A 13,029-nucleotide genomic window follows, 5' to 3' on the forward strand; every position below is an offset into this window, starting at 1 on the left:
GCTGTTGTAAAGCAGGTATACCCCAGTCTCCCCTGTTCTTAGACCCTTATTTCTTGTTCTGTGTGGTTGGGGGGGGGGGGGGTGTTCGTTTGCTTGCTTCTATCTAATTCAGTAATGCGTTCATGTTGTTAAGTTAGTGTCTTTTGTGTGTGCATGAACCTCTTCATCTAGATTCTTCTGCAAGAGCATCTCTGCATAGCCTGGTTTTTAGGTTGCAAGCTCCTGGGACTCAGGCGGGTAGTTTAGCTAATCCAAGGTCGGAGCAGTGCTCCCGTCTGCTTTGATGCAGCGTCGGGCACACCAGTGAGGTGATGGTGTTTGTTAAGTAAGTGTTGTGCAGAGCAGAAGTGTGTCAAGCTTGCAGGGTACTTGCCCAGCTTCTGTATGGAGACACAGCGTTGCTGGAATCGGCAAGTTCTCTCTGGCGGTGGTTACGCTTTGTGGCAACCAGGTGACATGGGAGATGGACTTTAACTTCTATTACACAGCAATGAGATGGTGTCAGAGTAGCCGGTTTACTCTTGAAACTTCTGAGAGACCGTACCTGCGTTATGTGAGCATAATGCGGGGAGCGTGGGGATCCTCAGAGCACCTCTCCCCTTCTGCACGAGGTTGTGGAGGAAGTCTTTAGAGGAGGAAGGATGAGGTATAATGAAGCTCTAAAATTTCCCTGCAAACTGCATATCAAAAAAGACAAAACGGGTTTAGGCACTGATACTGTGAAATCAGAGGAACTGCCTCCCTTTTAGCTTTGGTGGGCTTATCTTCTGTTGTATGCTTTGGTATTTTTTTTTTGTTGGCGATAATCCTGATATGAGGCATTCTTAAAAGAAGAGAACACAGCTTTCCCTTGGGTGAAGGAACTTACCTAATTGCACAGGAATGGTCTCATTAGTAAAATCTGTCTCACAGAGCCAACGCTGTAGGTTTGCATGACATTTTTTCTCTTTTCCTCCCAGTCCTCCCCTAATGCTTGCTTATGTATCTCTATTTTAATGGGAAGAAATTACTGTAGTAATGTTCGGAGCAGTTTTAACCTGCTTAGGCTTTTATTTTGGAGTTTATAGTGATTTCATTCTGTAAGTTTTTCAGAAAATCAGCCTATTGGTGATTCTTGTTTCTACTCTTACTCAATTTCTTACCAATTATCCTAAACAGTCACTTAAAGTAGCAATTGTCCTTTGGGTTGAGCATCAGGCTGTTCATCTTGCATTCTGAAATCAGTCCTGTGTTTACCTTGAAGATAGGAATATATTTTTTTTATTCATCAACAGGACTTTTTAAATTATAGATGGGTGGGGTAAACCATTTCTAGCTCTTCCTGAAATCTGGATGCAGAGGCATATATTTAATGCAAGAAATTTGCTTTTGTATGCAGTAGGGGGTAAAGTGGTGGTGATGGAATTTTCTTCCTCTTCACTCCATTAGCTTTTTTCTTTTTTTTTTTTTAACCTGTTGTTTCTTAGCATTATGTAGAGCATTATATTCCAGCACAGCATTTAAGTGGGTTGAATGCAAGTAATTGGTATTTTTAAATAAAGCCTTGAAAAGTGATTTGGCTTGTCTTGAAGATTAATTGCATCTCTGGTTGCAGAAAAGACCCCGTCTAGTGTTAGTGTTGAAATATTGTCAGTGCAGAGCAGATTTCGAGGACTAGCGTTTATTTATGTGCCTAAACAATTTTTTGTCTATGTTTGACAATACGGATCAAGGGGGGGGGGGGGGGAGAATCAAATGCCAATTTAACACTCATTAGAATATTTATATCTCTGTATTTTCTTATAAATACTTGAAATACCTTAGTTTGTAGGCGGATAGTATTATAATGCAAATAGTTGTGAAGAGTCATCAAGTAACTTGTCAGTCACTTATTTCCATAGGTTCCTTACCTGGAGTTCTTCCTGTCTCAAACTCTTGCTTTGAGACTGGAAATACGATCTTCTGACCTCCTCTTTATCATCCCCTGTCAAAATCCCCTTCGGCTCTTCCCACGCCTCCTGTGTCCCCTTCTCAGGTTGATGAAAGAAAAATACAACTGTTCAGAGTCTGCCTTGGAAAGTGTAGGCTGCAGGAGGTAACGAACTAATTGTCTGACATTCATCTCTTTGATCTGTTAATAAGATTTTATGGATCGTCATTGCTTTGGAATAGTTGATTTTGCAAGTACTGGCAATCGGCCGCTGCCTCCCATCGGTATTTTGGTGTGTTGTACGTTGTTACTGCGCTTCCCTTCGGCTTGCGGAAGGACTGAAATAAACCTCTACATGGCGGATCAAAAGCAAACGGGGATTGTGCCTGTCTGCGGCTGCGTGGTGCTTAGTTGCTGGCTGGGGTTAAACCACGACAGTGTCAAAGCTAAATCTGCTCTCGTGTCTTTTTCCATTACATGGCAACGCACAAATATCTGTGTGTATCTTGAGGTCTTTCCCTATAGAAAATGTAGCACCCTTTCTCTCGCGCTGTAAGTTGAGAGGCACAGACGTATTGTTTGTACATGGTGTGTGCATGTCATTCATGGAAACTTCAAAGCTGCTCTGGGTGACCCCGAGAGCGTTTTAACGTCAGTAATTTTCTGGCTTCCTCTGCTTTGCTCGCTTGAGAAGTGAGCGGTGACTCTGCTGGCATTCAGCAAGATGCTTTTTGTGCATGGCAAGCACCGAGTCCCGTCCTGTCGGTTGTGTCTCGGCAGGTCCTCTGTGTGTGTGTGCGCTTTTGGCACGTCTCCCCCGTCCTTCCAGGCTGCGATCCCTGTCGGGAATCCTGCCGGAGCCACGCGCTCCTGTCGCGCAGAGCAAGCCAGCGAGGCTGGTCTTGGTGTTCCAAGGGATTCTCAAGTTGCGCGTCTGACTTCGTTTTAATATTAACTAGAGCTGTCTTAAGAGCTCCTTGTCAAAGAAGCAGAACTTGATCTAGGAGTTTATGGGGGGGAAAGAATTGTGTCAGCTGGAACTTGAAGTGTGCCTGGACAGTGCCACGTGGGCTGGCACCATCTCGGTCACCCGAGGACGAGGTTGATCGATGCTGCGTGTCCTGACCTCTTCATCATCTTCGCTGCAGCACAGAGTGGTTATAGGGGAAAGTCTGAACCCAGTTATCGTCCCTTTATTTTCTCCTTATGAGTTCCTGGTGACTACTGATACATACTGTAAATAAAGCCATTTGCAAAGATACAAGTCTTAATGAATGCAGAGGCAATGTCCAGTGTAAATTTAGTAACAGCCAGACCTGCTTAACATCCTGCAGTCACAGAATGCTAAATGACAGGCATGGGGCTTTTTAAAAATTTTCAGTTAAAAGATTTAAATTTTAAATCTTACTTTGTGCTTTTGACATTCTGCATTAAACAGGCTGTTAATTTCTCCTGTTGATTATACCCAAGGAGAAGAGGTATTTTAAAAATAGTGTAAAGCCACAAAACCTGACACCTTTCAAATAGGCACAGCAGCAACTGTTTCATTACACTCTTTAGAAATAATACCGGGCTGACATTGACATCCTGGTTTCAACTTGAGGGGGGTTTACTGCCATATCCTGCACTGTTGTTGGCTGTAACAAGCAAGAGAAAAGAAGATTTTATAATAGGTGCGCACTAGAGCGTGAGCTGTGACCAGGCACCAGTTTTGTTTTGTAACTCCTTGTGTAAAGGCAGAGCTCTAATAGGGGAATAAGGAGACTATTTTGGCTTTCAATTTATTTTTTTTTAATGTTCTTTTTCAATCTTTGTAAAAATAAATAAAATTTAAAAAAACAATTCCAGAGGCTGTGAGTTTCTCTACATTGTTGCTGTGAGACCTGGACTGGCGTATCTTATTTTGACAGTTTTCCAGAGCGATTAGCCAGGCTGGTCCCTTCCTGTATTCCTGGGATGTGGAGGGAATCTCTGGGAGCCTTTGACTCCTGCCTCCCCCCCTTCCCATTGCTAACGCTTGTTTTTGTTTCTTCCAGCTACCAGAATGTCCACAGATGGTGGCTTCGGCACAGCTAGCAATAGCGATGCGCAGCAAAGCCTGCAGTCCTTCTGGCCACGAGTCATGGAGGAGATACGCAATCTCACAGTGGTGAGTGTCCTCATCGGTCGTGCGGTTTCTGAAGAACTGACAGTGAAAAGTGCCTGGTGATGTCTGGTAGCAAGATAAACCTCAGCTTGAACATACTCCTGCTGCTTATGGGATCCAGTAGCGTTGGCTATTTACACACTACAAGGTGGCCTTAAGAGCTGATAAATAATCATTCGGCCAGGCTTTGGACTGCTGGCTACAACTGCCAAAACTTGAGATATAAATTGGATGCAGCTGATTCATAGCATAATGAGATGTAGTAGTCATACCTTCAGCTGTTTCTGGACTAAACAAGAAGACAAAGTTGATTCAGAGGTTCTTTTAACAGGCTAAATGATGACTGTGGCTGCTTTCTAGAGAATTGCAGGGAATTATCTTCTGTTTGGGGGGTAAAGGGAAATGATTTAAAAATAGCTACAGGTGTAAGTGTAGCTGCCATATGCTGTTTTAGCTGACAGAAGATTGAGGGATTTGAGAATATACCTCACATTATACTACATGGGCTGTGTAACTACAGTTCAAGTTCCGTAATATGAAATGCGTGACCAGCATGTGAGGGAACCCTTATCCACACCAAAGGACAGGTCACATCAGCACACTCTGGGAGATGTTACTGTTCAAAATACGACTTAGGCTTTTCCCCCCTTGATAAATTCAAACACCTGGCTATTGACAGACAGTTACGATTTTGTGAATGAATTTTTGGGTTTAGACTTTTGTATAGAACTATTATGCCCTCTTCCAGAACCATCTCCTTTGACAAGTCTGAAATTTTGAAAATCACTTGAATGCCAAGTGCATCGTTATCACATGCTTTATTAATTTAAAGACATTTGATTAAAAAAAAATCCTGTATAGGCTGAGAATAAGAATTGGACTAAGTAGCTTCTATTTTTTTCAATCCCCAAAAGAGATGTGCCTGAGAACAAGGGCATATAACAAAAATGACTTTTCAAGAGAGATTGATAGATTACTGTGATACAGTGGTCCTGAAAGCACACTCCTGTGCTTTTAATGTAACTGAAAACAAAAGAACTCCGGTCGAAGACAGGCTGTTCAAAGTGAAAACCCCAATCCACTGGTCTGAAGATAAGGTTCTTTTTTCAGTCTGTGTGCAGATAGTTGATTAAAGAAACAGATGTAGAAATTTGTATGCATAACCAGAATTAATTACTTTCCTCTTTCAGCGCAGTGAATTCTTGTGTTCAAGAGCTGTAGTTTGTCTTCATCTCCACATGAAAGGGGTTTATTATGCAGCTTATCAAGTATGGGCAGCTTAATTTTTAACCGTTGTACGAATCTATTTATTGCATTGCAAGCTAGTAAGTCATTGAAAATTTAACTGAGGACAGTGAAGGGGAGTTGGAAAGGGAAAGGGATAACTGCAAAACATTCCTATGCAGTTGTCCCCTGCGTAATCAAATCCTGAAATTTATAGAGCATCTTATTGAAAGTGCTCCCACGGATGTGGACGTAAATAAACTTAAAGCTCATCTGCATGTACTGCATAGCAGAGGTCAGAACAGCTGTTTGGTGGAAAGCCTGCTTTAGCTGCCTGCTTTTCAGGGCTTTCTCTGCCTGGTTTTGTGCGTTTGCCGTGTGCTACTAGTAGCTAAAATTCAGGGATAAAAAAACAAGGGAGCTGCTTTAGAAGAACAAACCAGAGCTCCCTGTTGTCTACCTGATACAACAGAAAGGACTGTAGCCTAGTCTTGGAGAAATAGGGAACAGGACTAGGCTGAAACTAGCATTTCAGCTCCACAATGAGTTAGAAGAGGCCTGTGAAAACATTGAGACCTAATTTGGAAAAAAGAAAAGATGAAGAATTGGTGTCTCAAGTTTGTTCTGCTGGGTGGTAGCCAGTAGTGGTCATGCTTCCCTTCACCATGGTACTTGCGTATTAATTTTGATTTATGTGACGTTTGCCTGTCTGCCTTAAAGGAATAAAGGAGCTTTAATTTTTTCTAGTTTCTCCCACTGTCTCTCTTCTCTAAAGATTTGAATAGCGTTGTACCTATGCATGTCTACTTGCAGTCCTGCTGTTCATAGAAGTTAATACACTTAAGACCATTAAGAGTTTCACAAATTAGAAATTGTCTTCATCTTTCTTTGAGGCTTGCTTAAAGCTCGCAAGGCTCTTTAAAAAGGAAAGAGCTTTAAAAAAATAAAAATAAAAAAATAATAACAATAAAAAACCTTTGGGATATTTTTCCATGCCTTAGCAATCCCTTAACTTGTTTATGTGGCGGTTACTGGTTGAAAATGCCACCCTGAGTGCATTGTGTGGTCACGCACAGGTCCCACCCCTGGCTGCCCTCTTCTCTCATTGCCAAAAATCCTTCCAAAGTACCACGTTCACCAGCAGAAAGCAAAAGCCCTTGGCACTCCTCGCAAGGACACCTCCACCCCCCAAATTAGTTCGGATTTGCAGCATATTACTAGGAGCACCAGGAACACCCCATTCACAGTCCTCTCCAGAATGAGGGCACAGAATGCTTTTTTAGAATATCCGCATATAAAAGAATGTATATAAATATACATAATTTTTTAATATATAAATTAAATAGAATGCCCCCTGCTGGAGTGCTGGCTGGACCATGCACAACCTCCATATTTTGCTTCAATAGAAAACAGCATCTTCAGCATTTTTTTCCCTCTTTTGTTTCACTAACATGTCTTGCAGTGCTTTCTTCCCTAGAGAAATGAGTTCCCTTTTATTTTCTATGACATTTTTGTTAAGAAGGGAAGACTTTTTTAGAAGCACTTTGTGGGTAGGGATTCTGCATTCCTGATGCAATGGTACGTAGCCTCAGCCTTTCTCCCTTTTTTAAGAGGCTCCTGGTAGCAACACGCTGTGGATTTATTTTTTTATTATTATTATTTTCTTCTTTATTCCTCTTTATATCTTCAGAGAAGGAAGAGCACTGTTTGTAGTGAAGCTCAGCAGTTTCCCTAACCCTAAGAGCTCTCCATGGAGAGGATCTCTCCAAGGGACACGTTAGTGCCTCCTCTCATGCAGATATTAGCTTAGTGGTGTCTCTGCTGCTGCTCACGTTGGGTACGCGCTAAGAGCTGAGCAGAGCAGGATGAGTCAGTACAATGACAGCCCTTGCTCTCTGTCTCCTAAACCATCATTACACCATTTTGAGTCAGCGGTTCTCTTTGCTGGAAAATAGCGAGAAATCCATCTCAAAACAGGAGTAGAAGAGATTTTTTGAACAAGATTCTTGCGAGGTTTTTAACACCAAAATTGGTATTGGGCAACGGGGAAGTACAAATAAAGCAAAGAGGATTTCATCCTGTGGCCCCACATAGCTCTTGTTTGCCTTCATTTTCTCTTGTGACTTTTTGTGAATTCCAATGGTTTCTGAGTCCTGAGACACCTAATTGAATTAGTTGCTTCAAATATAAATAGATGCGGAAATGTGTAACATTAGAAACATTCTGTTCTGCAGAATGACTTCAACTTTGAGGTGAAATAGTAGATGCAAGTGTCTGGCAGAAGATTTAAGTAGAATTGTATCGGTATAAAATACAGAAAAGCAGATAAGAATTCTCAGGCCTGAGGAGAAGCTGCCATACCTCAAAGAAAATAAGTTATTTTTATAAATCTAAATTTTAGCCAGTTTAATTCTAGACAATACAGGCTTGTTTTAACATTTATCTTACCTTTATTTTCAGTTAAGTATCAGTAAAGAGTCTCTCAAATGTGAATCTCTCTGCAGAAAGACTTCAGAGTTCAAGAACTCCCTCTGGCTCGTATTAAGAAGATAATGAAACTAGATGAAGATGTGAAGGTACACTCATGGGTTTTTCTCTTAAGTATTTATGATCCTTTTGGTGGATATTGTAGCTATAATTCCTTGTAATTCATTACTTCTTATTATCATTATTTAATATTGTTATTTTTAAAGCACATTTTAACAGTTGCCTTGAATGCGATATTAGCTGGCCTTCTATAATTAAATTGAGCTGGGAAAGCAAAATCATTTGGGATCTTTGCTGAAGACTTTTGCAGTTTTCCTTTCTTCTGGTAAATACCAGTCTACTGTATAACTCTGGGTATTTCCTGTTTTTTCTAGTGCTTAACTGTCTTCTCTCATGTTTCCTCCTTGTTTCTTTCAACTCTTCCTTTCACAAAGCTATAGACTGTTTAGTATGAGGAGTGACATCACTTAAATGTGTGCTACACTGTTTCAAGTTTTATGGAAAAAATTAAGTAATAATTTAGGTAAATAACATGGGTTTGATACTGGTATTTGAGCTGAACCCTTGATGTGTGACTGATGACGATAACACACGAATTGACTGATGACAACTTACTGACATAAAAGGAAGGAGAAAGGAATCACCTGCAGGGTTTGACTCTTGTGCTGCTCCAGTCCTCCCTGTTTTTTAAGTTGGAAAACTGTCAGACACTTAACTGCTAAGAGAAAAAAGAATGGTTTGCACTTTCTTCTTTTTTTTTCTCAATGTGACACCATCCTTCTGTTAGGACAACCTTTAACATTTAAATGACATCCTGAAAAAGGTGTGTGTTGTCTTGCTATACAAGGGGGCTATTCATTCAGCCTGGAAAGGGAATGAACCTAGGCTTCTGAGGTCCCAGTTCAGTGTCTGAAGCGAATGAGTGCCAGATTTTTGAGGATGAAGGCGAGGATGAGTTTTTAGGGCAGGGTGGCGGGGGAAGTCTCTGGCCTGCCTGGAACATTATTTAACAAGAAGGCTGTACTGGGGAGTAAGCATTAATGCCAAGCCAGCTAATAATGAAACTGCTTAATTTGAGTAAAACTTGAGCTAGATGCTTTTTAAGGGAAAGGAATTTGGTGGGGCAGAGTCTTTACTCAGGCCTCCAAGCCTCCTTTGCAATTTCAGCATTCATTTCAAATTATATAAATGTTATAACTATAAAGTAAGGGCCAGGTTTTAAAATGAGCCCTCAACCTGTCCTCTTCAGTTTCCAAATCATTTATGCACATGCCAAGGTACTGCCAGGAGAAGCTGCTCTCGGTGAATGTGCCCCTGATGCCTTTTAGTGGCCTACCGTAATCCAGCACAATATGGAGTTGACATCCAACTAGTCATAGAGGAAACAGACTTTCAAGACAAATCTGAGATGCCAGAAACTCTTAACACTGCGTTTAACTCTAGGCTGGTAGCTCTCTGGACTTTGGTCAGAGCCAGAGACATTCTGATGTGGAAATTCCCCAGATTTCACTGTTAAACAGTGCAACCATTCGACTAACATAAATATATGATACAGATACTCTGACTACCACTTTACAGCATTACAGTACTAATGGTAAACTTCTAAAAAAATTTGTAAAAATTTGTAAATTTAATTGCAGATGATTAGTGCAGAAGCTCCCGTGTTGTTCGCCAAGGCAGCTCAGATATTCATAACGGAATTGACTTTGCGAGCATGGATACACACAGAAGATAACAAGCGGAGGACTCTGCAGGTGAGAGAGCCGCTGCTGCCTAGCCTTCAACTGCTTCAAAAACCTGTTTCCAACTCTTTGTTTCCATAACATGAGGCATGTTTTGTAGACAGTAAATTTAGTACCTGTGTTTATCAATACAAACCTGTGCACAAAGCACAGTGCCTAGTGTAACTGTGCAACTGAAATGCTTTTTTCTTAATTTGCTTTAAAAAAAAAAAAAAACCAACAACAACAAGAACCAACAAAAACACCAAAGCTGCAGCTGTCAGCTAATTGTGACCTGCTCTAACGACTTGGGATAGCTGTAGCTGTTGAGCTCCCAGCTGATTTGTTTTTCAGTAGTAGTTCTAAGGTAAGCTTGTAAATGTTAGTTTGTATTGATAAATGTGTAGAGATGAAAACAAAAGTACCCTGCTCCCTCCTCTAGAACAGATCACTGATTCGTCTGGATTGAAAGGCCCTCAATGATAATAATTTTTCAGTGGTTCAAGAGTAAACTGTAACTCTTTAGGGTCTTCTTAGGGCATGGGGAAGTGGGGAAAGGCATTCACTTTTAGTCTTACACATTGACCAGAACTACTTGAAACTATAATAACCATCAGTTCAGGCCCTCAGATCAGAGGTTGAGAGACTGTGATATTTAGGGCCCTGTCAGCTCTCCTGTACCCTGGCACAAAGATTGCTGTAGTGGCAGGGAGGCATGTCTGATTTCGGTCCAAAGCTGTCCTATTGAATAGACATTCAGCCACTCAATCTCCACTAAATTGGGCTAACGCTACTTGCTTAACCCAGGTTTTAATGCAGTTACTGTGGCAAGGATGTATTTGATATACATTCCACGAACAAGATGTTTCATAAGTACAAGTGCTGACTCAGGCATGTCCTGTTAACAGTTTTCAAGCTTGGATGGATCCGTTTATTTCAGATTCATACTTAAATCCTGATCCTAATGTATAAGACCTTGAACTGACTCAGGTTTTAATTCTGACTGCCTTGCCTTCCACAGCAGCTGCTATCCTGGAACAGCTGCTCTCCGCATGGGCAGTGCAGCTGGAGAAATGCAGTCTCTGCTTAGCAAGTATTTGGGAAGAAAATTTCAAGTGGAGAGGTCTGAGTTATGGAAGTCTATTCCTGAGGAAATTGGACTGAACCCAATCCTCAGCATGGAGAATGAAATATGAGATACATCTGTTCAGTAAAAGTTTTCTTCCTGGTGAAGATACTTCTATAATATATGCTGCCCGCAGAACAAAAGAAATGTCTCTTATGCTTTCTAGTGATCGTTGTTTGGCAATTAAATGCCAAGACAGTATAAGGTTTAGAAATGTCAACTAGCCTGAAATGAGAGGATTGATAGTCTTTAAAATTTTACCTACTCGTTAGGCAGCATAGGTATCTTTGTCTCAAATCTTGTTCATATATATGCTTTACAAATTTATCTTCAGCTAATGAGAATGAGACTTTTAATAGCTTCTTGAATTAGCCTTGCTTTTTAAGATGGCTTGCAAGAATTTTAAAATGACAGAGTACTTTTTTTTTTTTTTTTTTTTAAAGAAATGCAGCTTTTTTATCTTGGGGGTTGTTTCATATCTTAAGCAAATACATTTATGTGATGACTTACTGCTGGGTAACTCTTTTTTTCAGGTCTTTAATGCTTTGACCTAATGCTATTCTTTGGGTTTCTTTTTCAGGCAAGGTATAAAAGTAAAGTTATAAGCCGTTTTGAGAAGATACTTACCTTGCCAGTTTTCGCAGAAGCTCGTTGGCTCTTGCACATCCTTTTTCTGATACATGTTTGGCCAGTTTGCTGAGAATATGTTTTAATCTTCATGCTTTCTTTTAACCATTTTGCCCTTCCACATGCTGAAGCTTGTTCTCTCAGCATCTCTTGGGATTCCCCTCGCCTGAATAAGATCCTGTGATACTTTATTTTTTCTTTTTTTTTTTTTTTTTATCCTATCCCCACCTCACAGATTCTGCATATATTACTACTAATACATGGAGCAGTCATCCTGGTCTTTCTGCAAAGCTTCTTTTCAGATATCTTTGGGATTTTAAAATTATTTTTTTAGAAGAATTCCCCTTTTTTTAATGTGCTAAAAGGCTTATGGTGGTTGTCATGAGTCCTCTGTAGTGAATTACAGCAGTACCATTGTGGAGAGCCTGATTAGGCCTGGTGGGTGAGTAGGTAACTGTAAAAGCCTGAGTTTGATAAGCACCTTCTTATTGCACATCTTGGAGTCCTGACTCAGCATGAGACAATATTGTTGGTGCTGAAACAGAAGTTCTCGCCACCTGGCTTGACCACTTGGGATCTGGAGAAGACATTCTCACTTGACTCAGTTAAAAAGCTCTAACTTTATTTATCCAGTGACAAAACAGACTTCTAAAGCTGAAGAAAGGCTTTCTCTTTTTGTTGTTACAGAGGAATGACATTGCCATGGCAATTACAAAGTTTGATCAATTTGACTTTCTTATCGATATTGTTCCAAGAGATGAGCTGAAGCCTCCAAAGCGGCAGGTAAGACATAAAAGTGATTCCCTTATTGTCTGTCCTTTCCTTGGTGTGATTTCAGTCTCTAATTAAAAGACAGTTGATAAAGCAATACAGAATCAGATTTACACATGAGGTTTGTGCCTCTGTTTTACATGTTTATTTACAGTACTTTTCAGGTCCCTAAATTTTTTTTTTTTTAATGGGAATAGAGCTTGAGTGGAGATTTACAGAAGTCTGACTTGGGGATTTACTTAAGTGATAAAAACTACTAAATAGCTCTACTATCAAATGTTGCCAATGTTAAAAATTTAACTTTAAAAAGTGTGCTGAGTTTGCATCCTTTGACTTGTAAAGGGAGAAACAGGCTTCTTTGCTTGGAAGTACCACCTCCTGCACCCTTTGGGGCAGTCATTGCTACTGTAAACATCCTTGACTGGAAGCTGTAAGGTGTTAGAAGGAGCTTTCAGTCGGATGTTTACAGCAGCAGGCTGCTGCGGTCATCTGAGCACAAGGTCTTCGAAACTTAACAGGCTTGTGTTTTACAAAGCACTTGTTTCCCTCCATGTTTGAGATGGTGCTGAAAATGCAATGAGGTGAGGCTGAAGCTCAATCTTGCTGCTTCAAATCCACAAAGAAACAGATCCAGCTCCAGGTAGATTAATTTATCTCCTTCACTTAAAAGCTTGGTGTTTTGCTGCTAGAAGTTCACCAGCCCAGTAATTGCTCATCTCTCTTTGTTACAAGTTCCTGGTAGATAAATGGCTGAGTCATCAGTACAGCTCTTCTAGGGAACAGCTCTGTTCAGAGAGTGCTGCACCATGTTCAGCAGCACCTAGAATCGTTGCCCAGAACTCAACTGGAGCAATTTCTTCTGAACAGTAAATTCAAAAAAATGTTATAGTAATTTACAACAATTCCTTCAGCTGGTTTTCTGATACTTTGGAAGGTCTGCAGTGTGTTAGCCTTTGAAGAAATCCGAGCTGGTCCTTAAAGCAGCTTCTCTAGTGAGTGCTGCTGGAGAGGCTGGCAT

At 40.6% G+C, this 13,029-nt stretch overlaps 1 protein-coding gene across 7 annotated transcripts in view; it reads left to right on the forward strand.

Moving 5' to 3' along the window:
- NFYC (nuclear transcription factor Y subunit gamma) overlaps nt 1-13,029 on the forward strand; it is a 37,513-nt gene that overhangs the window by 14,821 nt on the left and 9,663 nt on the right. For all 7 annotated transcript variants that reach the window (XM_069802938.1, XM_069802935.1, XM_069802936.1 and 4 more), the window contains 4 exons: nt 3,946-4,058; nt 7,784-7,855; nt 9,407-9,520; nt 11,928-12,023. In XM_069802938.1, coding sequence (XP_069659039.1) covers nt 3,954-4,058; nt 7,784-7,855; nt 9,407-9,520; nt 11,928-12,023 — 387 coding nt within the window. In that variant the 5' untranslated portion in view covers nt 3,946-3,953. The remainder of the gene's footprint in view (nt 1-3,945; nt 4,059-7,783; nt 7,856-9,406; nt 9,521-11,927; nt 12,024-13,029) is intronic.

The sequence above is a fragment of the Haliaeetus albicilla genome, chromosome 16 (genome assembly GCF_947461875.1).
Source record: "Haliaeetus albicilla chromosome 16, bHalAlb1.1, whole genome shotgun sequence".
In the NCBI taxonomy this organism is placed as follows: domain Eukaryota; kingdom Metazoa; phylum Chordata; class Aves; order Accipitriformes; family Accipitridae; genus Haliaeetus; species Haliaeetus albicilla.